This window comes from Anser anser (assembly GCF_964211835.1).
Source record: "Anser anser genome assembly, chromosome: 5".
NCBI classification, from domain to species: Eukaryota; Metazoa; Chordata; class Aves; order Anseriformes; family Anatidae; genus Anser; species Anser anser.
The window spans coordinates 62,162,711-62,187,141 of record NC_139725.1 but is presented as its reverse complement, the minus strand read 5'-3'; the positions used below and the strand labels follow the sequence as shown (position 1 = coordinate 62,187,141).

General features: G+C 45.6%; 1 protein-coding gene across 18 annotated transcripts in view; it reads right to left on the bottom strand.

Moving 5' to 3' along the window:
* Positions 1 to 1,264: 1,264 nt before the first annotated feature.
* The window catches only part of SLC35F4 (solute carrier family 35 member F4), a 108,561-nt gene continuing 85,394 nt past the window's right edge, over positions 1,265 to 24,431 (bottom strand). For 9 of the 18 annotated variants that reach the window (XM_083836758.1, XM_083836763.1, XM_083836764.1 and 6 more), the window contains 7 exons: positions 23,202 to 23,390; positions 18,814 to 19,111; positions 11,315 to 11,534; positions 5,412 to 5,537; positions 4,037 to 4,229; positions 2,619 to 2,708; positions 1,265 to 1,716 (listed from right to left, as the gene is read on the bottom strand). In XM_083836758.1, coding sequence (XP_083692884.1) covers positions 1,475 to 1,716; positions 2,619 to 2,708; positions 4,037 to 4,229; positions 5,412 to 5,537; positions 11,315 to 11,534; positions 18,814 to 19,111; positions 23,202 to 23,390 — 1,358 coding nt within the window. In that variant the 3' untranslated portion in view covers positions 1,265 to 1,474. Of the gene's footprint in view, positions 1,717 to 2,618; positions 2,709 to 4,036; positions 4,230 to 5,411; positions 11,535 to 11,747; positions 19,112 to 23,201; positions 23,391 to 24,431 lie in introns of those variants that run through there. The other 9 variants (XM_083836748.1, XM_083836750.1, XM_083836754.1 and 6 more) reach the window with 4 other exon arrangements.

The following is a 24,431-nucleotide window of genomic DNA, read 5'->3' as shown; positions in this document are numbered from 1 at the left end:
AAAAAAGCCCTCCTAACTGGAAATCAAAAGCACAAGCACTGGGCAGGCTGGTAAAGCTCAGCAATCTGCACTTCCTTCCAGTTGCTTCTACTCTTCTTAAATTAAAAAAAAAAAAAAAAGGAAAAAAGGAAAAAACAGTTTCTGTCCGCATATCAAGCACTCTCAAATATAAGTAAGTCATCTTGCATGACTGATCTTAGGAATGCTGCAACAGAAAACAGCCATCCTAAATTACCCAGTGAGTTAGGGAAGGAGCTGGCTTGGTTGGTTTGTTTGTTTCGGCTTTTGAAAGGTTTTGCACTGCGGAGCTTAAGAAAAACATGTTTGGCCCAAAGGAAAAGCTCTAGAAAATGGGAACTGGCATTTCCCAGGGATGCCGGTGATTTGGGGTGCTCAATCTCTCACGAGAAGCTCATTGTTCAGGCAGGAATGCAGCTTTTCTGCAAGGAAAAAATGAACGAATAAATAAACAAAGCTGTTTTGGCTTTACTAAAGGCACCCCCATATCTAGGTTGCTGGAAGGAGGCGCAGCTTGGTGTGGCTCTGGCTGCTGCCGGGCTGGTGCGGGAGCTGGGTCCCTTTCAGGGGGTGAAGCCATGGGGTGGCGCCGGGAGCTTCCCAGGCTGGCTGCAGCTGGGCGCCCACAGCCATGGGAGCCCTGAGTGGGGTCGGTTCTTCTGCCGCATTCACTAAGGGATTTCTTGCTTCCAACAGACTGGGAGGGAAGGTGTCCCGGCAGCACGTGGCCATGTCACTGTCCCTGACAATGTCCTGGCTGTCACGTCGATTCAGGCATCAGGAGCGAGCCTTTGATTTCCACCGCCTGCACGCACAGCACGTAACGGAGAGGAGACGAGCGTGCAGCACCAGAGGGCAAACAGCACTGCAGCATTCTGTTATTATGTGCGGAGTAGCTTTCCTCACATATTTCACAACAGTGTAACCTAATGAAAGATTAATTCTTTGTGTGACACGGGATAATTATTCTGATAACAATCCCTAATAACAATGTGAACGTCAGCTTCCTTCACAAATGGCTTCTCGAGACTTCTGTGAGAGGTTTGGAGCTGCTTTCCAAACCCACTGCCTTACTGAAAGATTGGTATATTTTGAAGCTAAATTCATGTGTTCAATTCTGAGACTTAGCTGGAAACGTTGAAAATTTGTATCCTCAAGAACAGCCCTACTTTCGCCACCAGAAGACCAGTGATGTAGACTTGATCCATATTTTAAACCTACCAGATCAGTAAGACAAGAGCTTAAATGTTTTTTATTAGAAAACATTTTATTGTGGTTATTTACACCCTTTCCTTGATAATTGTATAAATGTAAACATTTCTTATAGATGTATTTCTCTTATCTTACAGTTCATCCCCAGCTCAGAGTAAATGTCATCGTTAAGCATACAAGTAGTGAGGAAATTTAAGCTATATTCACAGAATATACATCCGCGTGCAGTTCAAGTCCACCAGCCCTAAGCTAGTGGTATAGACACTGTCCCGTTAGCTCTACTTCTGCTTCTCGTGTGTACGCTGGAGTCTGTGATGTCGTCAGCGTGATCCTCGCTCTTCTTCTCCTTTAAGCTGTTGATGAACCTCAGGGTGATTTCATCCCACTCCTCGGGGAGCAGCATCAGCAGAAACCCAATGCAAATGATGATGGTGGCTCCCAGCCTCACCACACTGAAGATCATTTTGTGCTTCAGGAGATCTACAGCTGCGAAGGAGAAACAACAAGGCCATCAAAATGCAGCAGGATGAACTACAGCATCAGAGCAGCCTGGCAAAAACCTGCGCGTTGTGCTCTGGCTGTGATCGCCCCCAGTCCTGTAGTGACCAGCTCCTAGGGTTCAGGGCATGGCCTCAAAAAAGGAAGCCTCAAAAAGCCAGTTTAGCCTCAAAGCTTCCATTTCTGCTCTGAGAGGGAAGGTGTTTTATGGTAACTCTTTATCTATAGCAGGCTGAATCAGCATAACACTTCCTTGTGCTGCAGAGGTCAGCAGTAGGGATGTCAGAGAGCTGGAGATGTCTCCAGGCCCAGCCTCCCAGCTCCACAAGCCGCAGTAACAGCACATCTGAGCCCTTCAGCAGCCTCGTCCAGGTACCGACAACCACATTTCACATCTCTGACCTGCACACACCTATAAATAGCCGTCTATTTGAAAACATGCTCAGACACCTCGAGTTGCAAGGCCAGGGAGGTGGAGGAGGAGATCAGAAGAGCAGAGAAAGCAGCTGTTCAAGAAGAACGAGCTTTGGCCAAAAATCCCACGTACGCACCCTGCCCTGGTGCTGCACGGCAGGTCACCAGCACAGCACCGAGCCACGGCAGCGGCACGCTGCCCCCTGCCACGTCTCAGCAGACATGGTGGCAACCAGCCTGCCCTCTCCTGTGCACAGGATGGACATACCCCATCACTTCCACAGCAAAGAATAAAGATTTTAAAAAAGGCTTTTACTAACTGAAACACCCACCATCACCAGGAGCAGCTGTGGAAGGTGAATGAGACGGAATTGTTTGTGAAATATGTGGCAGCAGATTCTGAGCATTTAGACAATAAAGTGCCTCTGCTGTGTGCCACCACGTTTCTCTTTCAACCAAAGAGCGTATTACTATACCTGCATTGCCAGGGACGCTGAGCACCGTGCCGATAGAGATCAGGATGGGGTACGTAAGCACGACGCCAACATTAACCAGAATGTTGAATGCTGGGGAAAAAAACAGAAAAAATAATATATGATTATGCAGAAAAGCATTAGAGCGAGGCATTTTTCCTCCACCCTGACCCCACGAGTGTGATGGGGTGATAGCAGCAGGGAACTCAGGCTCTAATGGGCAGTAAATACAATTACCCTGTGAAGTTAACCAAGCATGCTGTAGTGAGACCAGGGTTTTGCTGCCATGTTGAAGGCAAGCTGAAAGCGGAGAGAAGTACAAATGCTCAACGCCTTTAATTTATGGATTTATGGGGTGCTTTGTTTTTAGTAACAGTCTTCCCATCCAGCTTCAATTTTCTTGAGATAACAAAAGCCAATTGTAAAACTTCCCTTTCATACCATCCTTCAGGGTGCTGCCGTAAGGGAGCAGCAAGCTCTCAGAGCCAAGGCTGGTGCTGAGCAGTGTGGCACTCCCTAGGCGTTCCTCTTCTGCCGGTGGCAGTCCCCTGTGTGGAAGGAGCAGGTCTGTCTGCTCCACAATGCTGTTTCCTCCTGCCTGGGGTTATATTTTCAGGCGGAACTCTGGGTGGTAAGTCATCCCTATATTTCTTCCCTTGGGTGCTGACAGAGAAGCTGCAGCTCAGGTTAGAGTAGCTTCAAGGAATGGCAAAGGCTTGCTCTCGACACCTCAGCCGTCAGTCCTGCCACCCCGCAGGATGGCTGCACTATATGCTATGTACTGGCACCGGCGTCCTCTTTGTTTCCTTTTAATATACTTGCAGTGGAGGCAAACCTCTTCAATTATGAAATAATAGAGACTTTAGTAAAGGGAAGTATGTTCTTATACCTCTAAATTAAAACACCCTGGGCTGAATCCAATAGCTATTCTGCCTGGCTACGGGATAGCCGTTGGGGCTCTGAAAGAAGTGCTGTGGAAGAGAGGAGGGGAGGTGGAGGCTGCAGGAAATGATACAGACAAAGTGTCCCACCCCGGTGGGTCCCCATATTGGTGTGTGCATACCAGTCCACATCAGTGCACAGCAGGAGCTGCTTGAGTACATGCAGCCCTTTGAAATTCAATTTATAGCGATCAGACTGTGCCAGAGACAGAGAAATATCAATAAAACCACCGTAGGAACGTGAAGATGAGACGTGGACAATTAGTAAGGCTGCTTCGTGTTTATTCTCTGCTACTAAGATTCGTGTTAAGGCTTCCTATGAAATTGTTACTCGCTCATCAAGGAGTACCCATTTGCACTGGGACCAGATTTCACTGTGAGAGCTTTGCTGCTAATCAGAGGGGAAATGTTTGTGTCTGACACTCACCTGGTACCGGGGACAGGAGGAGGAAACAGAAATGAGTACACGTTATCACATACCTAACCATAGGCCAGCCACTCCGCACAGGTAACCCCACGGCACAACAGAGAACGGCGACCAGTACTCCACTTTGGTAAAGTACAGTATGATGGGGGTAACCGAGATGAAAATTAAATTGAAGAAGCCCAAGGTGGAGACAAAATGAGCGGCCTCCCCGAAGTTTGCACTGCCAAGAAACATCTTGAACAAAACCTGCAAAGGAGAGCAAAGAGGAAGATTTAGGCTCACGTCTGTCCTGGAGAGCAAAGTCCTCCTGCACAGGGTCCTCTGTTCCTTCGGGGAGAGCCGGGCACAGGGGCAGCCCTGACCAGGACACGGTGCCACAGCCTAGGCTCTCACTAAAGGAGAGTTTTGCAAGGGAGATTTGGGGATGATTTCTGCCTTACTTGCATTTTAGCACAACGAGAGGTACCGTGTTGTTGTTAACAGGGGGAAGGTTGAGTCTGTACAACAAAGCTTAGCACAAAGTGCCAAGAGGAGTGAGTGTAATTATGAAGCCAAAGACAACGTGGTCCTTGCAGTGAAAGTTACTGGAGGGGGGCTGTGAGAGGAACGTCTAGCCTGGAGAAACTCGCTTCAGAGTTGCTTCAAGGCAGCACGAGCCTTGTGGAGGATTTGCCCTAGACGACCCTAAATTCATACACTTTGAGGGACTCACGAATGCTCACAATGAATTTATCCGAGAGACAGCAAAATCTAAAACCAGGAGGGAACTTCTCATCCTGCTACAATGAAGTCTGAACTTCTGCCCGTCTTCACACACTCTCTGCCCCCCCCTGATCTGGCAATAACCACAGCCACCTTTAGCCCACCCTGCCTCTAGGTCATACATCCCTCCCTTCTCCACCCCTCACCTTCAAGGGCAGCCACTGCTTTCACACAGCGGGGGCAAAGCGCCGCACGTCTGCAAGGCACAGGCTGCACCAGGGGCTCCCAGCCTGGCACGAGAGCAGAATATGCAAGAGAGCTGCACTGCGGACCGGGGACGAGACATCTGTCCTCGCTGGAGGAGAGCGGCGCTCGCCGCATTCTCCCTCTCCTCCCGCTGCATATGGCAAGCCCGTTCGAAACGGTGTCAATAAAGCGCGGTGGCAGGAAATGATTAAAACATGATACCGAACTCCTTGCAGCATAATAATGGAGATTTCATTAAAGGCTCATAAAGCAAAGGCACGCTGAGTATTCGGCAGCTCCAGACTAATTGCTCTCCTAGTAAATTTTCTGATGTTGTGACATTGCCCGGGCACAACACGAATGATGCGGGAGGGGTGAATAAATTAAAGTACTTATTTCATAGGGATTTACTTTGTACTTGTGCGTTTTTAACATCCAACGTTACAGAAATAAGAATATTAATAAACAGTTGTGACTTACCTTATATAATGCAGATGTAGAGGCTGATCCAACAGCATATGCTACCCCGATAATTGAATCACCCTGGAAACCATCTGCATATGCCATCATTACGATTCCTGTGATTGCCATTATTGCTGCCACTATCTGCACAGACAAAGCAAAGCGACATAAAGCTCAGTGCAGTTTCATTACACGGGAAGAGATTATCGCTGTGTGGGGTTTCAATGAGTGTCACTAGCTGCTTTCTCTGACTTTCAGCCTTACCCGTTTCCCTTAAATAGGTGGTTAAGAACTGTTGGGAGAAGCGGAAAACATAATGAAAGGCATCCACTTGGGAGATATGACTCCAAGAAATCCTAAGATGTTGTGCTCAACTATACAAGAGGACAAATATTCAGCAAAGCCACCAATTTGACCAATTTGAATTGAAATCTAAGCACTGAAATGCAAATGTGTGTGTGTCCCTCATCTGAAGAGCCCAGACAGAGCTTCTAAGAAACTTCAAAGACAAACAACAGAACTAACTATCAGCACCATGTCTGAAATCCCGGGTCTTGACTCCAAGGAACTCCAAGCAGTGTCAGGGATCCCTCCATACTTTGTTCCTTGAAAAACTCCTTCTCTCTGCCTAATTGCTCTAAGAAGGTAAATACAGAGTCTACATTTCAAAGGTGCTGAATAATTAACTTCCACAGACTTAAAGGAAAACGCATTTCCTCAGACCTGTGGAAAATTGCAGCTCCATTTCTGGAAGATTTTTATATAGATTTAAAATGAATTACTGTGACATTAAACATTTTGTCGTTATAAAAAAGGTCGCTCATTACTAGAGCTCGGTGTAGAGCAGAGGAAGCACAACTGCAGATACCCAGGGTTGGCTGTTAGAGAATCACCAGCGGTATTTAAGGATCAGACACTTCTCTGTCATCAGATATCCATTAAATCACACAACTCCCCAGTGAGAAAGAGGAGGAGGGCTCTCCCCGTTCATACAAGCTAAGAAACAAATGCGGTTATCCTCGACAGAGTAACCCTGTGTGCCTCCCACAGGTCAGATTAAGCAGACGTGGCTCTGGGTCAACTTCAAGGCTGGCATTTGAAATTCAGGTCCCCCCAGCCTAATGGCGAGGGCTGGGGTCCCATATATACCCACATCTCTCGGGTGTAATGCAAAGGTTCAATGAGATTTGGAAAAACCTCAGGAAGAGGGGACAAGGTGGCTTCCCTCCCCTTCCCTGAATAACAGCCTGGTGGTCAGGCCCCTCTGGAGAAGGGCTGAGTCCCTTCGTGCCCCCAGGACAGCCACCTGAGGACGCAGGACTTTCAGCTGCAGCCTATCGAGGCAGATAGGGGAGCACGTTGCATTTTTCAGGGCCTAAATGGAAACCTGGCCTCACTGCTTCAGTGAGTTTGGGTCCTGGGAGAGCTGACCCTCTGCTGCTCCCCCTGCAGCACTCGGGGCAGGGGTGGCACGGGACCACAAACCAGCACCCAAGATGCAGCAATGCTGACTTTGACCTCAAACCTATTTCTATCCAAGGACCTTTGAGTAAACTAAAGTTAAATTCTCTTAGAAGAATGAGTTTCAGTGGCATTTCAGGCCGCCCCCAGCCCCATCCAGCCTGGCCTTGGGCACTGCCAGGGATGGGGCAGCCACAGCTCCTCGGGGCGGCCTGCGCCAGGGCCTCACCGCCCTCACTGTGACGAATTTCTTCCTTATATCTAACCTAAACCTACATTCTTTAACTTAAAACTGTTACCCTTGTCCTATCATTACACTCCCTGATAGATGATGTAATAATTCTGTAATACTGCTGTTCCTCCTTACGGTTTATCCTAGCATACGAATACCACAAAGGCCCGGCCTGGAAGCAATGCAGAATTAGACCCAGGACCTTTCAGAAACCAGCACGACACCTCCTATTAGTCCTCAGAAGCCTCCCCCTTGCCCTGCTGCGCTGCGTGTCTGTTTTAATCTGAGGCTGCGTTATCCACCTTGCCTCGCACATGAATTCAGACGTAGCGTTTCAGCTGTCAGCTGCAATGCTTCAGCAGCAATATCTCAAGCAGTATCTCCCACAAGACAAAATAGAAAAGTCCGATAGCGATGCCCTTCTCCAAACGGAAAGGATGAAGACTTAACACCCAGACCCAGCAGGAGAAACCTTGCCTTGTGCTAGGGGCGAGGAGTAAATCCATCATCCCCGCGGGGAGATCCTTCCCGGTGGGAAAAACACCTCCCCGGTCTGACCACACCAAATTCAGAGAGACAGCTTCCTAATTTAATCAACGATTTAGAAAGCCAGCCGCCTTTTCCCCTGAAACAACTAAAATGATGGACACTATGGAGCATCATCTCATGAGATTTCAAATAAATATGACCTGATATGGGAAAAGAGGGAGAACGTTATTTAAACTTCATGTTGGAAGCTCGTCCTGCAAATTACACATCACTGCATTAGCACAGTTGACCTCTGCCTAGCAATTGTGGCATGTTTGCTTTAGAAACCTGCGAGCGCATCCTGCAGGCTCCTGTGAGCTGACGAGCAGCAGCAAGGTCACAAAGCAAAGCCGGCTGTTGTAGCTGACAGCTCGTTAAACGAAGCTTTTAATTAACAGAGGAGCGTAGTAACTTTCTTTTGGAGCCTCTTAGGTAAGGAATGAAATTAGCCTGCCTCTTTTTTTTTTTTTTTTTTCCTGGAAGAGAGCTGTGCCAACTAACATTTAGTCAAGAACATTTGTTTTTCCACTTGGAGCATAGCAGAAAATGGGGTGCTGCAGTGAAGAGATCTGCCTCCGTGCTACAGACAACCTTCTTTCGGGGAAAACTGTCCCCAAAGCATTCTGCACCTACCTAATAAGCATTAATTCAGCTTAACAGATGAAACACAACCAAAGGCTCAAACATTGAGAACTTTTAAGCACATGGCTACAGCAAAGCATCATAAACCAGCAGAGCTATTCAAATACATGAAGTATTTTAAATATTTGTGCTCGCTCTGAGCTACAGCTGTCTGGACTTCCCCAAGTCCCAGTGTAACGTGGATACAGGCTGCCTTATTAATTCATGAGACATTCACAAGTGGCCAAGCAAACACGGCTATGGCACAAGCAGGGGCTGTGCCGCTCCCCTGGGCAGTGCAGTAGGTGCTCAGGGTGGCTAAGGGTCTACCTGCACTGAAGCTCTGACTCTTTGCATTTTTATAGGTAAATAGCCACACACTCATTAATGTATACATCATTCTCATGCGTATATTCTTCCTCCGGTGTGAGTTTTGCTCTCTGTGGCTGGGTGCAGGCTCCTTCCCACACTACAGCATCCCTGCCAAGGGCACTGCAGAGCGCACACTCCAGGTAGCTCAAATGCAGCCAGGCGTGGAGCCCTTGAAGCCCTCCTGCAGCCAGCTGATGCTTCCACAAGCAAGTCTACGCTGCACCATAAGGCGGCTACCACGACGGGTTTGTCTTCAGACAGCCCACCTGAAAATCCAGCTCCCAGCAGCTGCTTTTCCAGGACTGGGGCGCCAGCAGGGAGCTGGCAACGCTGGCGATCTGCTGCAGAGCTGCTGAGCCGTCACGGCCGCTGGTTCTCGAGCCCAGGCAGCCGAAAGCTGCCTCAGGTACACGCACCGGCTGCTTCCCCACCACGATGCGCTGCAGACATGCCCTGCGGCTCCACGGCCCTGCCAGAGCTGCTGGGAGCTGAGCTCCTTTGAAAAAAACCTGGCTGTGCTCCTGGCTGCCGAGTGCTTCTGTACAAACACTGGCTCGGAGTATATCATTACCCTTATTTCTTCTCGTCCCCTCGCTGTCCAAATAACCTAATTACACCTGCTGTCTGAGAGCCTGAGATGCATTCAAAACACACGAGGCTGGATCCGTGCTGCTTTGTCGTATTTCAGTTCTCAAAACACTTTCCTGCGTGGTTATTAACATCATTAAGTGTTATTCTGGCAGGAGGGCTGCTGGAAAACGCTGCTAATTGCCCTTCCAAGCACGCTGCATACAGAATCTGCCAGTTAGCAGCAAAAACGGTTTCTTTTACGTGCAGGATTTGCTCTTCACTTCTTCTGCCAGGATTTTTTGTACAAACCTCGCAGTGTTTACAGCATTAATACCAATGCATATTTATAGTAACTTCTTTTCAGTCAGTGAAAAATGGCTAATAACTGAGGATAGCTGTAGTATTTTTTACCAGAGTGTTTTTTTTTTTTTTAAGAGAGTGGTCTAGGGAAATACAATAGTTGTGTTTGCTCTTCTAGAAAGAGGCTGATTTAGACAAAAACAGTAGCTTAAAAGGTACAAAATTTCCTATTTTTTCTGCAGGGCTCAGTAGCACCTTGCACAAGTGAGTAGTAACAGCAGGAGGCTGAGATGATCAAGGGATGGGGAGGGAAGTACAGCCTCAGAAGTTACTGCTCCTGTTAACTGCTGTAGAGAGGAACTGAGCATTTCAAACCCTGCTTATTCTTTGAGTTAGCCATCAGCATGAGGGCAGGTCACACTCATCTGATGTTTTCACGTTTTATGAAATAAATATACAGATGTCTGGCTTTAGCACCGTAAGGTGAAATGTCCGTGTCCTTACCTTCAAGGAAACCATGGCTGGGGTCTATGAAACACCAGGGAACCTCCTTCACTTTGTCTGGTCTGGTTTTGAGTTGACCCTGGTGGGACACGGACCCTCCAGTGAGCCCGTCCAACAACCCCCTGCCGGCGGATCCCCACCCAAAGGAGAGCTTGCTCGTGTGACGACACGCAGGTGTTTGATGCTCAGCCTCCATGCCGTGACCAACCACCCGGCCAGTCCCGTCCTGCTGGGAGACCCAAGGAACTGTTTTCCTTTAAATAGTTCCCTCTTCTGCTCCCAAAGGCCAAGCACAGTGCTCTGCTCAGCAGGCTACATCAGCTGCCCGTGAATCAGGATGCCTTGTCCTTTCCTTTCTGAGCCCCTCTACCTCACTATTAACCAAAAATGTTGGTGTCTTTGTCATTTTTCATAAAAGCCCATTTGGATGAGATCCCGATCCATCATGCTTTCCACAGAACTTACATCCAACTGCCCCTCTGGTCCTGGGCATCAAACCTACCCCAAGGAGTCCCTAATTAAGTTCAAGGCCCTTGGCAGTTCGGTCAGGATTGTAGCCAACGAGACCATGAGGCCTTGGATCATTTCAGTGGGACAACCTGCATGAGCAGAAACAGCAGAAGGGGCATACCTAGTCCTCAGCCAAGATATAAAGGCAACAAGTTAAATTGCTGGCTACTAGGACATTTGGGTACATAAAATCACAGGAAACACGCCTGCTCTTCCCCAGGTCCATGCACACATAATTTTGCTTGAGTTCTTTTTTTGTTTGTTTGTTTGTTTTTCAAGAGTAAAACATTTCCATATGACTCACAGTGTGTCCTGTAAAGGCTTTAATGAAAAACACGCCTTCATGCAAAGCAGCTGCTGTCACTTTTAAACCCTATTTGGCACATGTATGGAGGGGTATGCATGTGTAAAATGTAACAGGATGGCATAAGAAAATACGCTACTTATTGAAAAAAAAAATACCTATTCAAAGAACTGTTAAAATTGCTTTGGTTAGAACCTAAGCATTTATCATTAAGTTTAAAATAAAACTGAGTGTTCTTCAGCACTGTAACCCAAGACAGAACAGTTTTATAAGAATTTGGAAGTCCTCCTATTGTAATTAATCTAATTACACTTAGTTGTAACTGCTAAGTTTGTATTACCTCTGGAGTCTGACATCTCTAACTGATCTTAAGGCTCAGGTTCGCATCATTAATCGAAATGAGAAATGGTTTCATGGTATATGCATACCATAATGCAGCAGCACTATGGTAGCACAATAGCTTATGGATTTAAGGGTAGGTATGAAAACAAGAGAGGTGAAAATCAGGCATGTCATTACCCTTGCTCCCATGAACCTGTCTTTCAGCACGATCCAAGAAAGCAAGAAGACAAAAGCTTTGTTACAACAGAACAGGGCAGAGACGTCTGTGGCTGTCAGCTTCTTTAAAGCCAGTAAATACAAGTAGTTAGTCAAAGTCCACAGAATAGAAAAGGGAGCAGTCCTTTTAAGAAAGAGTTTCAGCGTCAAACCGTCTTCACCAAAAATCCGACTGCATTCCCTAAGGAAAGAAAAGAGTTTAAAGCTCAGCTAGAATTGTGCTTAGCATTCACTCCAGCACAGCAGACATTCATTAGACTTTTATCACACTCGATTAAGTGCTTTTCTTAACTACTCTGCACACCCCTAAGAAAGTATTGGTTAATTCACATAGAGCAAATAACCTACATTTTTCTCAAACAGCAGTTTCCCAAATAGAAAAGAAGTAACTTACCTGGAATAATCACACTGTGTGCAACAATGATCCCAGGGCCTCGCTCACATAAATGAAGGTTATCTATAAAATACTGACAGTTCTCAGCTTCTGCCTCCAAGGCCGTGAACACGACGATTATAACTGCAATTTTTTTTTTCTTCAGCTTGACAAATTTTCTCTCGCTTTACTCTGAAACCTGCTTTTATTTTTATTTAAATATATTCTAGTCTACGGCCAAGCAAGCTTTGAGAATCGCCCGGGATGCTCAGAAGCCCTGCCAGCCACATCGCCGCAGGGGGACAGGCACCCACCGCAAGTGGGGCTGAGCTGATGGGGCCGAGTCTGGGGAAAGAAAGGAAAGGGGAAGGGAAGGGTGTTTTACAGCTGCATTTTATTGTAGAGGGAAAAGTTGTGTGCACTTAAAGACTTCTCTTTGTGGATCCAATTGCAAAAAGCCCTCTAGCACAAGCTAGAGCTGTGTGTCACACACGACTTGGGCGAGCTGTTTGCTTCTTAGGATTTCAAGAAACAGAAGTGTCAGCTCGGAAGACTGCCCACCTCTACCTTACCCAACTGCGAAGGCCAATTTTTAGCAAATCCATTGTCTGTGTGCTTGGTTAAAGGGATTCCTCGAGATACCGTGGTACGATTCAGTTCTTGACTTCAGTGCAGGCTCGCTGGCATATCTGTATAAAACAGGGGTTGTCCCAGACAGGAACGCGTCACAAAACTAAAATGCCAGGGGAGCAAACCAAGGTACGATCAAACCACATCATTACGAGGCAACATTAAGGGACTCGTTGAAATCCCATGAGGCCTCAGGGCCCCAAAGTGTTCACAGCCAAACATGGCTGTGGTTGGAAAATTCCTAAAATACCAACTACGTGGAACTAACGAGCAACTTCAAAGAATGCATTGCAAAACAGAGCCAAAAGCACTTGAGGGTTTTGGTGGTGGTGGTGGTGTTTCTTTGTTTGTTTGTTTTTGAGGTGGGAGGATAATCATTATCCAGTTTTGAGCTTTCTTTTATAGACAGAGTTGTTTTCAGGTGTCCTAAACCACTTTTCCTAAATTTGGGGAGTTGAACTGTTGAAATTTTTCTTTTTTTTTTTGCTATTACAAATAGAAATCATCTCATTTTCAGGAAAGCTGAATAATAACATCTACGTAACAAGTAAGATGAGCTATGTCTTACTTAATAACTACTCATTCCCTGCTGCCACTAAAATGACCCAAGATACAACGCAGTCATTTTTGGTAACAGTAAGTTCCTTTCTCAAATTCTGTACTGGCGTGTGCAACAAGCTAATGCTCAGGCAGGTGGATCTGCAAATTATCTCCTTCACTCTGTCTGACCTAGCCTTTCTCAGAAGTCAGCCCTTTTCCTATAGGTCTGAACACGGAAAAAGAACAGCTAGTGGTGTGTACCATTTATCTGGGATGCAAAGCAAATTAAGTGCAGCAAACAAATTAATGCCTAAGTTTGAACATAGGCTGTTGTGCCACTCATTTCCACAGGAGTTAAATGCGATGAAACTCCTTGTCTGAGAACAGACCCACTGGTAGCAGAGACGTGAATGTTTGTTGGCTTGCAGATGTAGCAGTTGATGTTTAAAAGATGTTTTTCTCCCCATGAGACTTAGGTAAATGCCGAGATGATTCTGAGCTCAGACAGATGGCCTCTGACCTGGATGCACCATACCTGTGCTAGCATTACATGACACCAGGGCTGGTGTTCACTGTCTTGTCAAGAACAGATCTGAATTGTGAGCTCTAGACTTGTACGGAGCCTGATGTCCAAACCAGTGGGAATTCCGTATCGATTTAGAAGCACGATCGGATCGTTACAGGGTTGTAAATCCAACCTGACTCAGACGCCGTCAGGATCTGTCTTAGAGGGAACAAGCTTGTGCTATATTAAAAGAGAGAGAGGTGCTTGGGCTGCTTGCAATAACGCAGGGCACAATTCACTACCCCAAAAGCAACAGCAAAATCATCCGAGCACGTCACTGTGGCACAGTCTGCAAGGCAGCAGCACAAGCTCTTCTAAAAATGTGCCACGGGAAATTATATCCCTGTAATCCCTGTGCCTGGCAAGGTGAGGCACTGAGAGCGGGCAGATAAAAGGGACCGGCAGCTGTAGCTGCAGGCCGGCTGGGCCAGAGCTATGCACGAGACGCTGGGAATATGCCCAGCACTTCTGCTCGTCTGTCCGTGGGGAGGGCAGGAGGCTTCCAAAAGTCAAAAAGGGGTGCTGGAGGGGGGAGATGCCAGAACGGGTCAGGTTTTCTTGTCCTGTAGATCTCCAGGATGTCTGCACCCCGACGAACTCCGAACAGAGCCAGGAGGATGGGGTCCAAGGTGCCCTGACTGTGAATGCTTGGAAGGAGGAAGCCTCGGCAAGTTTTGTATTATTCTGGGTTGGGCTCTCTGGGCTGGTCAGCTATCTGGCATGGACAGCTGTGGCACTGCCAAACACGTCGCTTCTCTCTGAGTTCTCAGAAGCAGTGGGAGGGATGAACACAAATTCACAACTAGGAAAAGAAATCTGGAAAAGCTTCATATGCCCCAGGCAATGAACTGTTCAAGTACATCAAGGAGCCTTCATCACACACAGGAGAAAGCAATGACCAGACAGAACAGAGGCCAGTGATTCAGTGGTTCCTCATCTGTCAGCTAAAAGAAGAAGGAAAAAAAAAAAAAAAAAAAAAAAGCAGCAAAAATTTGTGGCAGGGTCGTGCTGAGCAAGACAGAGACCAGATGAACTCACCTCTGTGCCCAGGAGAGCTCCGAGTGCCCGATGAATAATGCTCAGCGAGTGAGGAGATGGGACGAATACTTTATTTCCCCATCCATGTCTACAGGAGATTGCCTCGGCCTTTGTGAAGGCTGGCTGCTCAGTGGTTAACTCAGCCTCTTTGGCATGCAACTAAAATTAAACTTGCAGAAGTCATCAGGACCTGACAGTGATTAAAACCCTGCGCTCAGGGGAGAGGGCTCGGCGGATCCCTCCTTGATACAGATATCTGCAGGCTGTTGACTTAAAGGCAGAGACAGATCTAAGGGCAGCTGACCCTGAAACTATGACACAAACTATTTCCAAATGCACAAGAAGTCTATTTAAAACCTGCCCTCTAACACAAATAGCTCCTTTTATTTGCAGGTAGCCCTCAGCCATCAGCTCTGGGCAGCGTGCCATGCTCTCAGGAATTACAGCACCTCAGGCAGACGTGTAGCTTTGCCTCTGGCACCCACCGAACAGCTTGCACCACCTCGTCGTTATTCTGATGCCAGAGCCTGCAGAAGAATAGGTTTATTCACCCCTGACGCACGGCAGACTCTGGAGTGCGATGCAGCAGCTGGTTTTAAAACAGCTTATAGAAAAAACAGAGCTAACAGAAGCTACCTGGGGTAACATGAATATGAGGAATGTAATTACCGCATCCAGAGTAATACTTGACAGGGCCGCCAGTGACATTAGGGCAGCGAGAAGCACTGCAAGACCTTTTGTCAGCACGAGTTGTTTCCGTGTCGTTCGGTCCTTCTATCCCAATGCTGGCACCTGTGCACTAAAATGTCTTCTAGCTCCGTCTCAGGAGATGGACACCGCAGTAGTGGTGGTTTAACAAACGTTGAATTGTTTTCCAGGAATGACCGAGTTCTCATTTTGTGTCTTGTCTAAACATAAAGAAAGAGCTCAGTTTTGTGTGAACCTCTCACACAAGCCACGTCTGGCTCCAGAAGCACAGGATTGCTGTCTCCTAACAGGAATGGCCCAAGGGAAGCCCTGGTTTTGTGCTGCTGGTCTTCCTCCCTACCATTGACCCATTTGGGGCAGCTTCAGGAAATACAGATCCTCATGTCTCCTCTGGAAAGACCTTCGCAGTGAAGATCTAGAGTTGAGTGCTATTCTAGAAGTGGCTGAGGAAGCTGGGACGAGCTACTGCTGCAACATCGATGGAGACATTTGTAGATGACAAACTTGCAGATGGCAGAAGACAGCAAACATCAGCCACTTTGGGCTCTATTTAGCTTAAGTGAGGCTCACATCTTGTTGTCCTTCTTCCTAGAAAACCAGCTCTTCCCAACATGCTCATCTTTCCTCAAACCCACACCAACAACACCCTTCCTTGAAGGCTGCATAGCACCTGGCATTACAGCAAGCTATATTCTGGCAGAAAGCCGTCCTACATTACAGAGTTTGTCCTTGAGAAACCAAGACAGGGCACAGGGAGGCAAAATTTCCTGACATTGAAAATATCTTCCACCTAACCCCAGCCATAACTCTATCAGGGCCCTACGCCAAGCCTGTGAAGTGCTTTCTGCTGTAGTAAATATCAGCAGGGTTAAAATTTCCACTGCTGAGCTTCAGGACTTCTTGTTCATGGCTATTGCAAGGACTCTCACATTTCAAGATCTACATTATGTGGGACATACCTGTTATCTACAACACTGGGAAGAGACAAAGAGCTGTGTTTTCCACCTGAAGATAACTAAGATACTTCACAGAAATGCAGCAGGGAGGTAATAACTGTGAGTTAGTTTTTGAGACCACAAAATTTAATCTCTAAGGTAACGTATGAGAGGTAAGAAGCACACAATTTACAGTCTCAAGATTATAGCCTTTCAGAAAGCCAATGTAAAGCTGAAGACAGACTTCTATCCTTCCAAGCAGGATTTATTTGTTGAGCCATAAAAAGTAACAATGGCCCTATACAGCTTTACCAGCCTGGGGCAGCACTCTGCAAGTCACTAGCATGATCACTGGTCTCTGCCAAGATACCTCGACATTGTTTGTTCAGATCCACTGGGAATATCTGCTGGACAAAATGTCATATGTCTTTAAAGCTCATAGTGAGTAACTACATCCTCCAGAAACACGAACACAAATTTCCTCTGGACTCTGAGGCAGGCCTGGAATCGTTACAGGACAGGCTTTACCGGCAGGAATTGGCTACTCACTCCACAGAAATAAAACCACCAAATGAAGCAACAAGACACCTTTGTAAACGTAATAATAATAATAATAATAATAATAATAATAAAAAACAGTAGCAGGAACAGTATCAAAACCACAAAACAAGTAGTTATGCAAGCAATTGGTCTAGTTGGAAAACAACCCTGCTGTGGGTAGGAGGCTGGGTTACATGACCTCCACAGATCCTTTCCAAACTAAATCTTTCTATAACTCTGTGGATTTAAATACCACAGATGATGCTTTTCAATTCTTTAAGTCATCCGAAAACCAAGCAGTCATCCTGAAGAGATTTCCATTCCCATATCTAAGCAGACAGAGTTTGGCTTGTCAAGTCATAGCGCAGCACAGACCAAGTAGACTGGTCCCCATGATGAAGTCAGTACTTGCCAGCAGTTATTTGCCAGATCCTCCCTGGGATCTGCATTCCCAATACATCTGGAATGGGAAATACTCTGGGAACACGCCTCACCACCGGCCCATCAGCTCTAGCACTGGTCTCTTCTTTGCACACATTCACAAACCAGCTTCACATCTGTGAGCAGAAATTCCTCTGGGCATGTAAGCATGTGTCCTCAAATTTAACAGCTGAACTCTTAGCAGCTTGGGAAATGTATCTGTTATTTAAGCATGCTTTTATTATGCACTGCCACGAATGTTTGGACCAAAACTTCGTTCTGATGGGTATGTAATCAACCAACCAACTGCTGAGGATCTATCTGCAGGGATATTTATTCTCACCTTGTTCCTTATTTGCTCTGCATTTGTTATTACTTTACCCCATACCCAGAAGCCAAGCTGACAGTGTTTATGTTCTCACAAATACTCCAGAAAGAATCTCAATGAAAGCATCATTAATGTACAAAGCACCAGGGTTTTCAGAGAAGCAGTTAATTAAGTGCAACTGTTCAATTTTAGCCACGCTGATTTGACAGAAATGATAATTTAGGGCCAAATTATATCTCAGATCCTGGCAAAAGCAGCCGAGGGAAGACTTTGGCCCCGCTACACTCCAGCTCTGACAGTCACAAATCCAATTCCCTGAGTGCTCAATGACAGACCTTCAGTACCTTGCAGAACACACAATTCTGTTGGAGGCAGTAAGATTGTTTTCAAAGCAAGTCTACACTGGAGTAACAGAAATGGGTCCCAGCTCAAAACTGTCCTGTGAATACCTTCCTTCCATGGGCAAGGCATGTTATACCTTGGCACACTGAATTTAGCTCCATCCTTTAAAGCAGCTTCTACTTCAGTGTCAGATCAGTAGAGTAATGGAAGTAGAGGAGGTAGTTAACTTTACTAGAGTAAAGTTAACTGCCCCAGAAGGTGGTGGCACTTCCAAGCCCCAAGAACAGGTTAGATATGGCTTTGTTAATGATATGGCTTTGATATGGCTTTGTTCTAACAGGTTAGATATGGCTTTGTTAAGTACTGGCCAGGGTGGAGGTGAGCCAGCTTGGTCCTGATGCAGTGCTGGTGGTGGGACTGGATGCCTTCTTTGGGTCCCCCGAAAGAAGGCTGCCTTCTAAAAAGAAATGGGCATTTATACATCTCCACCCCTGCAGACTAATATTATAGCCAATACTGCAGACTCCTACAGTCTTTGCAGTTGAGGCTGAGTTCAATTGCAACTTGCAGCCATGGAAAGCCTGGGGTCAGAGAGCCATTCCTCTCGAAATAGAGAGGAAAAGCTATTTCCATGTGGAGGTTTACAGAACTTAGCCTTCACATCCTTTCCTCACCATGAGTTGTTTTGGTTGCACTTTGTACTGCCATTCTGTCATAAATGGGCCAGGACAGGTTAATTAATGGTGAGTGGAAGCCTGATCCAGACGGGAACACAAAAGGTAGAGATCTTAGATAACGGCAAGATTATAGGCAAATTACTGACCTTTCCAACTCAATAAAAAGCCCTCTAAAATCAATTACCCATTTATTCAAGAATATATCACTCATCTGTTAGCCTTTTGTAAGATATTTATGAATGAGATTTTCAGCAGCATGACCTTCAAGCTGTCTTCTGACACCACGGGTCAAACTGAGAAGAGCAGCGATTTCAGTCCACAGAAATCAGGCTGCTTAAAGTGATATTGCCACGATAAAGCCTACCTGATTTTTTTGATTGGAGACTGCTTCTCCTGTGCAGTTGCAAGGTGCCCAGAATAATAAATGGGAAACACCATAATGTTCCAGTTTGTTGAGAACCAAGTCATGAAAAAAGGACAGTCAAAGGTCTCGTACGTGATTTTGACAAACTGCGTGGTCCCGACCCAGGAGGAAGAGACGGACAAAATGATCAGAAATCTCCAGATAAGCTTAAGGAACGTGGATGTGCAAGATTGGCATCGTGTCTGTCCCTCAGCTTCTTGGCTGCTGCTCTCTGTGTGCGTTTGTGTTCCTTCTTCTCCTGGATTATAAAATAAAAAACAATAAAAAAAAAAAAAACACAGAAAAAGAGAAGAGTTGCACACATAATGCATTCAAAACAATTCTTAGCAAAATCTCCCCTTCCGATACAGACACAAACCATCCCCTGCCTTCTCTCTGTAATTCCCGCATGCCTGACAAACACTTAAATCCTGCTCAGAAATACTTCAGTAATACTATCTTCAAGGTGATAGGAACAAAATATAAACACAGCACAGAGGCCTGAGGTACCAGCATTACAGCTAAGCTGTTTCCACTGTTTGCTTTATCAGCCCTTCTTTCGTTCTGTCAGCCAAACCCCTAGAATAGAGCTCCATCTCTTGGAGCCAGCTACATTATAAAGTCAATTACTGTGCATGTTTGCAACATAAAAGCTATCTGAGCCTGTGCATCTGAAGCCAGAAACAAGTTCTTATTATTCAAGATTTTAACTCAAAAATCACTTTTCTATCTGCAGGCTGAGAGGTGAAAAAGAAACAGTCTGGTGGCTCTATATTCCAAAGCAGAGAAAGGTTTTTTTTTCAGTCAAGCTTGAGTATTTACACTTTTGAAGTTAAAAAATGAAACTGGACAAAACCGAAGCTTGGCATGCCTGGAAATAAACCGCTAAAGATAACCCAGGAGGAATTGGAAAGTTGTCACTTTCTATTTTAATGCAGTACTTTTCAGACCTAATCTGCAGATCACTGGAAACAGAACTGTGGACTGCGTAGCGAATTACTCTCACTGGCAAATGACTTGCTCTCCAGACATACCTTCCAGAGAGGCAGCCCATGAATCCTATTCTGATTTCAGATCCCAGCTGAAAACAACTGATCCAACGGCACTGGATGCTGAGCAGCAGTCACACCTGATTTATTTAGGTCCACGTGCTCATGTGGCAGCGATGAGCTCCAACCATTTACCACATTAGAACACATCGCGTTGGTTTGATACAAGAAACTGGAGTTCCTTCTAAAAATCATGACCGGCAGCTATCCTCAACTATTACTAGCCACATCGACACCTGACGTGATATAGCGTAAGAAACAATCTAATTGTTGATGTTAAGGGGAGCCATAGATCTACTGCAGTGAAAGCACACACTCTTAAATGTGAGAAAGGTGCAATTCAAAATCAGATTTGACTTTCCTTTTATACTACTGTTTCTGCTACAGCCATAAAGAAACATAAAAGTGAGGTTCCAAGTTATTAAATTAGACCTACTTCACATGTAAAACTTATTCCTCATAACAGGGAGTACATTTGTAACCAAAAATTTTCCTACTTTGGACACGAAGCTTTTTGTAATTGCAATTGTATGGTGCATTTTTTTTTCCCCAAAACTAATGAGCATTTAGCTGCTCCACTGTTTACTGGTGAATCAAGAATTTAAATAAAATTACAGGTTTATTAAAAACATGCAGAGGATAATCAGACAGAGTTCTGAATAGAACAGCATCATTTTAGCATTCTCTTTGGCTACTGAGAGAAAATAGGTATTTTTATAGTACTAATAATGACTGGCATCTTCTATTAAGAAGTAAATTACAGTTTATTTGCAAGTTAGAATGGCTTAGAAAGAATATATTTCGTACTATCCCCTTGCAGATTTTCCTGCTAAGCAAAGCAAGCTATCATGCAATTAGTCCTTCAGCTAACAGTTAAAGTAATCATACAATGAAGGAAGACTAAAGCACCTTTATCTTCACATTAGATTTTCCAATTACCAAATAACACTGTAATTGCTGTTACTGTGCATGACACTATCATTAGCATTTGACTTGGATGTTACAGGTTTGAATGTTGGGGAAAGGCACAGAAACATACACTTTTTGCAAGTCTCAGCTTGGTTTAAAAGACCTATGTAAGTTTAAGACTAATCAAATGTGCAGTGGGGAGTTTTTGTAAGTGCTTAATGGGTAGGGTTCACCCCATGTAATGTAGTTAGCAAATAATTGCATATCCAGACTAAAAACGTTCTCTAGGCCCCCTCTTTACATAACAATAATGGAAAAGCATGTTGAAAAGGTGGTTCTCGTCCTCATGTATCTAAGACAGATATGTCCCACTGGAGGCTCTTCTCTCCCCTTAGACTAGATATCTATATTTGAAGTGAAAACCCCAGTCAAATTGGCATAGTAGCTTGACAGTCACCTTCAAAATCCATGAGATGTGCACACCTAAATCTTGGCCAAAGATCCACAAGGACGAGATAAGAAACAATTTTAACAGAATCACAGGGCTTGAGCTCAAAGAGGGTAGGGATGTACGGAAAGCAGACACACAGGTTGGAGGATTTCCACGTCATGAGGTTGAGGCTGGATTGAGCTAGAAAGGAGTACTTCTGTTCAGATACTGAATGGTATGTTAACGGGGAGAAAACACATTCATTAGCCAAAGTGGTTGGTAAATAGCATTTTACCGTTAGCAAGGTAGTAGAAATCCTTGGTGACAGTTCAGTCTGAAACAGACCAACAGACTTAACCTGACAAGAGCATGGAAACAATCTGAGAGCTCAACAAGGATGAAAAGGCAGAGAAGAATGTAGATGACACTGCAGATGACACATGAAGACGACACATGTCAGTGGCAAATTATGTTGAAAGGCAGCTAGCAGAAACATCCCTTCGTGGTCCTTTTCCATCTAAGTAATGTAATTTTTGCATGTGATGTCTCTGTGACAAGATGGTAACAGAAAAAGCTTTTGCTTTTGTTTTCAAAAGAATGAGATGAGGAAAATCAAATCCTACAGATTTTCTTCTGAACTCTTAACTATTTTGTAACTACACCCTAGAAAATAACATCTTTGTTAACCTACCTATCAGGTCAGTCCTACTTAGACCTCACTGATGAGGAATGGAACAGTGGAAGAATGGAAGAATGTATAAAAAGGGAACTTAAAAAGTTGCAAAATAAACATTTGGAAGAGTATGATGTCAAGGCACTACTCTTTTCTCAAGTGGACTAAAGTCCTTTCTTAAAAAAGATAGATTCTGATTTTGGATGTACCCTAGTGCCAGCATGTACAGCGTTATTTCAGCCTGATATTTGCGAAAAAATGAGAGCAGAGTGGTCTTCTGATATCTTAGGTATGATCCTTACTGCAAGATGCTGTATCACCCACTCCTTGTTGCAGTCGTCACCTTCAATTGTTTTCAAAGGGTTTCCATCAAGAGAGTACTCCTGGAGTACAATATTCCTCCATTTTCCAGCACAACACAGAAAATGTCAGACTCTTGCTGCCATCGGTGGAGAAGTGACAAGATAAAGGTTCATCTCCCCCAGTTCCAGTGTGCAAGGGAGATCCAGCCTGTTCTTCCTCCCCTTTTTGCTCACAGTATCTACTCAGACAGTTTTCCAAAGCACTTGGGACAGTTAAATTATTTCAGTCATTTAACTGCCCTCTCCTCAACAGCACAATTCAGCATACTCAAAGGTCTCTGGTTGCATATTGTAACTGCTCCCATACCACCCCTGTTGATGACAGATGGACGTCATGGTGAAGAATTCAGTGTTCACAATACCTACGGGTTCATTCGAGCTAAACTTCTGCAGTAAAGTGTGTGACACGTTCCTGCTGGAAGCCCTGATGCGCGGCTGATCGATGATCTGAACTGCGATGGTCTTTCCTAGATATCTTTCCACCTGTTGCTCCTCCTCTTCCTCTTCATCAGACCGTCCGTGGTATGAGCTGAGATTGTCATTGTCTTTGAGAAGGTAAAATGCCTGGCTTTTAAGGGTCCTGGTCTCTGGCCAGGCTGAAGCTGAGGAAACCTTGTAAGACTAACTTGTGTACTAACGTCAATCATCCTTTCAACATCTTCCGTGCCTACTGGCCTTACGATCTCTCAGACAACACATTCTATGTTCCTACCGAGGCCCAGAACTTTCTCTCCCATCTTTGTTTCCTTCTTGCCTACCCCCAGTTTGCACACAGGTACATGAAGGACCTTCACATGGCTGTGCGGTTTGCAGCACTGAAAACAAATGTCAGCACGTTCGGACTCTGCACCATCTTTCAGAAAACAGACGAAAGAGGCCTTGTGCAGGCATACTGTGACGCCGAAAATGCGGCTTTTTATGCCTACCTGATCTGCTCTGCCTCTCGACTCTGCTGTGCCGACAGATTCCCGAGGGACTTCGATTCTGCAGCTCAAGAATGGGAGCAGCAGAATCTTCAGCAACAGATAGAGGGGAGAGCTGCCTAGTCATGCCTCTGTGTCTGCTGGGGCAGTTGCCTCCTGGCTTGCATTGGATGACAGATGATCGTGAGGCACCTGAGAAGAAAGAGTTTGCATCAGTTTGGCTGTAAACTCCCTGGAGGAAAGCGGGGCTTTCAAACACTGTCAGTGAAATGCATACAAACGATTCAGCGGGAGAAAGGAAGCACAGTGCAAAAATCAAGCTTTCAGCTTTGGTCAGAATCAAGTAAATAAATAAGTAAATAAATACTCAACTCTCTCCCCCCTTATAGATAAAAGGTGCTGTACAAAAACCAGTCTTTCCCCTGAAGAAATGAGAGCCCTGTGGTGCAGTATATCCTTAGCCACATGGCTCCATCCATAGGGTCTGAACAGTCAAAGGAATGTGTACTCACGTGGGCCCCTTCCTGAGCACTGACACTGAATCAGGCAAAAGGAGAGGTCACCATCCTTTCCTAGGGTAGAAAGAAGGGCTGAGGAACGACTGCCTCCTGGGGTCAGTGCTGGGAAGCTCTCAAGAGGAGGGCTGCCCCTTTTCATCCTCCAGAATGATCCTTGAGACTCTTGCACGGAATGAAGCCTCAGCCACTGACAGATCTGTAGGATAAGACTTCTTCTAACTCACTGAAGAGGCCAGATTTAAGTCTTTATGTGCCCCACGTCAGGATCTCCACATCTTCAGAGAAGTTCTTTTTCTTCTGCTGCTAGGCGCAGCCAACACCGCGATGCTGCACTTCACATGGAGGCTTTGCAGAGGCACAAGGCAGCAGACAAGACCCAGGTCCCAGAAATACCAGCAGCACCAGATGAAAAGTTCGTCAGTGAGAAGGACACAGCATTATACAAGTAAGAGCTTGAAGGACCGGACTAAGAACCAGCAAACAACAGAAAAGAGCGCGGTGCTGGGATCTGGCAGAGTGAGCCTGGTCATCATCCGTGTACTCCCAAACTGATTGAAGGTGCTTGTTTAAGAGGTCAACACATGAGCACATCAGAGTCCTCTTCGGAGCCAATAAGTCGAGATGAGAGGTCATTTTGGTAAGCACGTGTGTTCGTGGTCAGCTGAGATCACCCAGCACTTCTTTTTGCAGCTGCAATTTCAACCGGTGACCACTT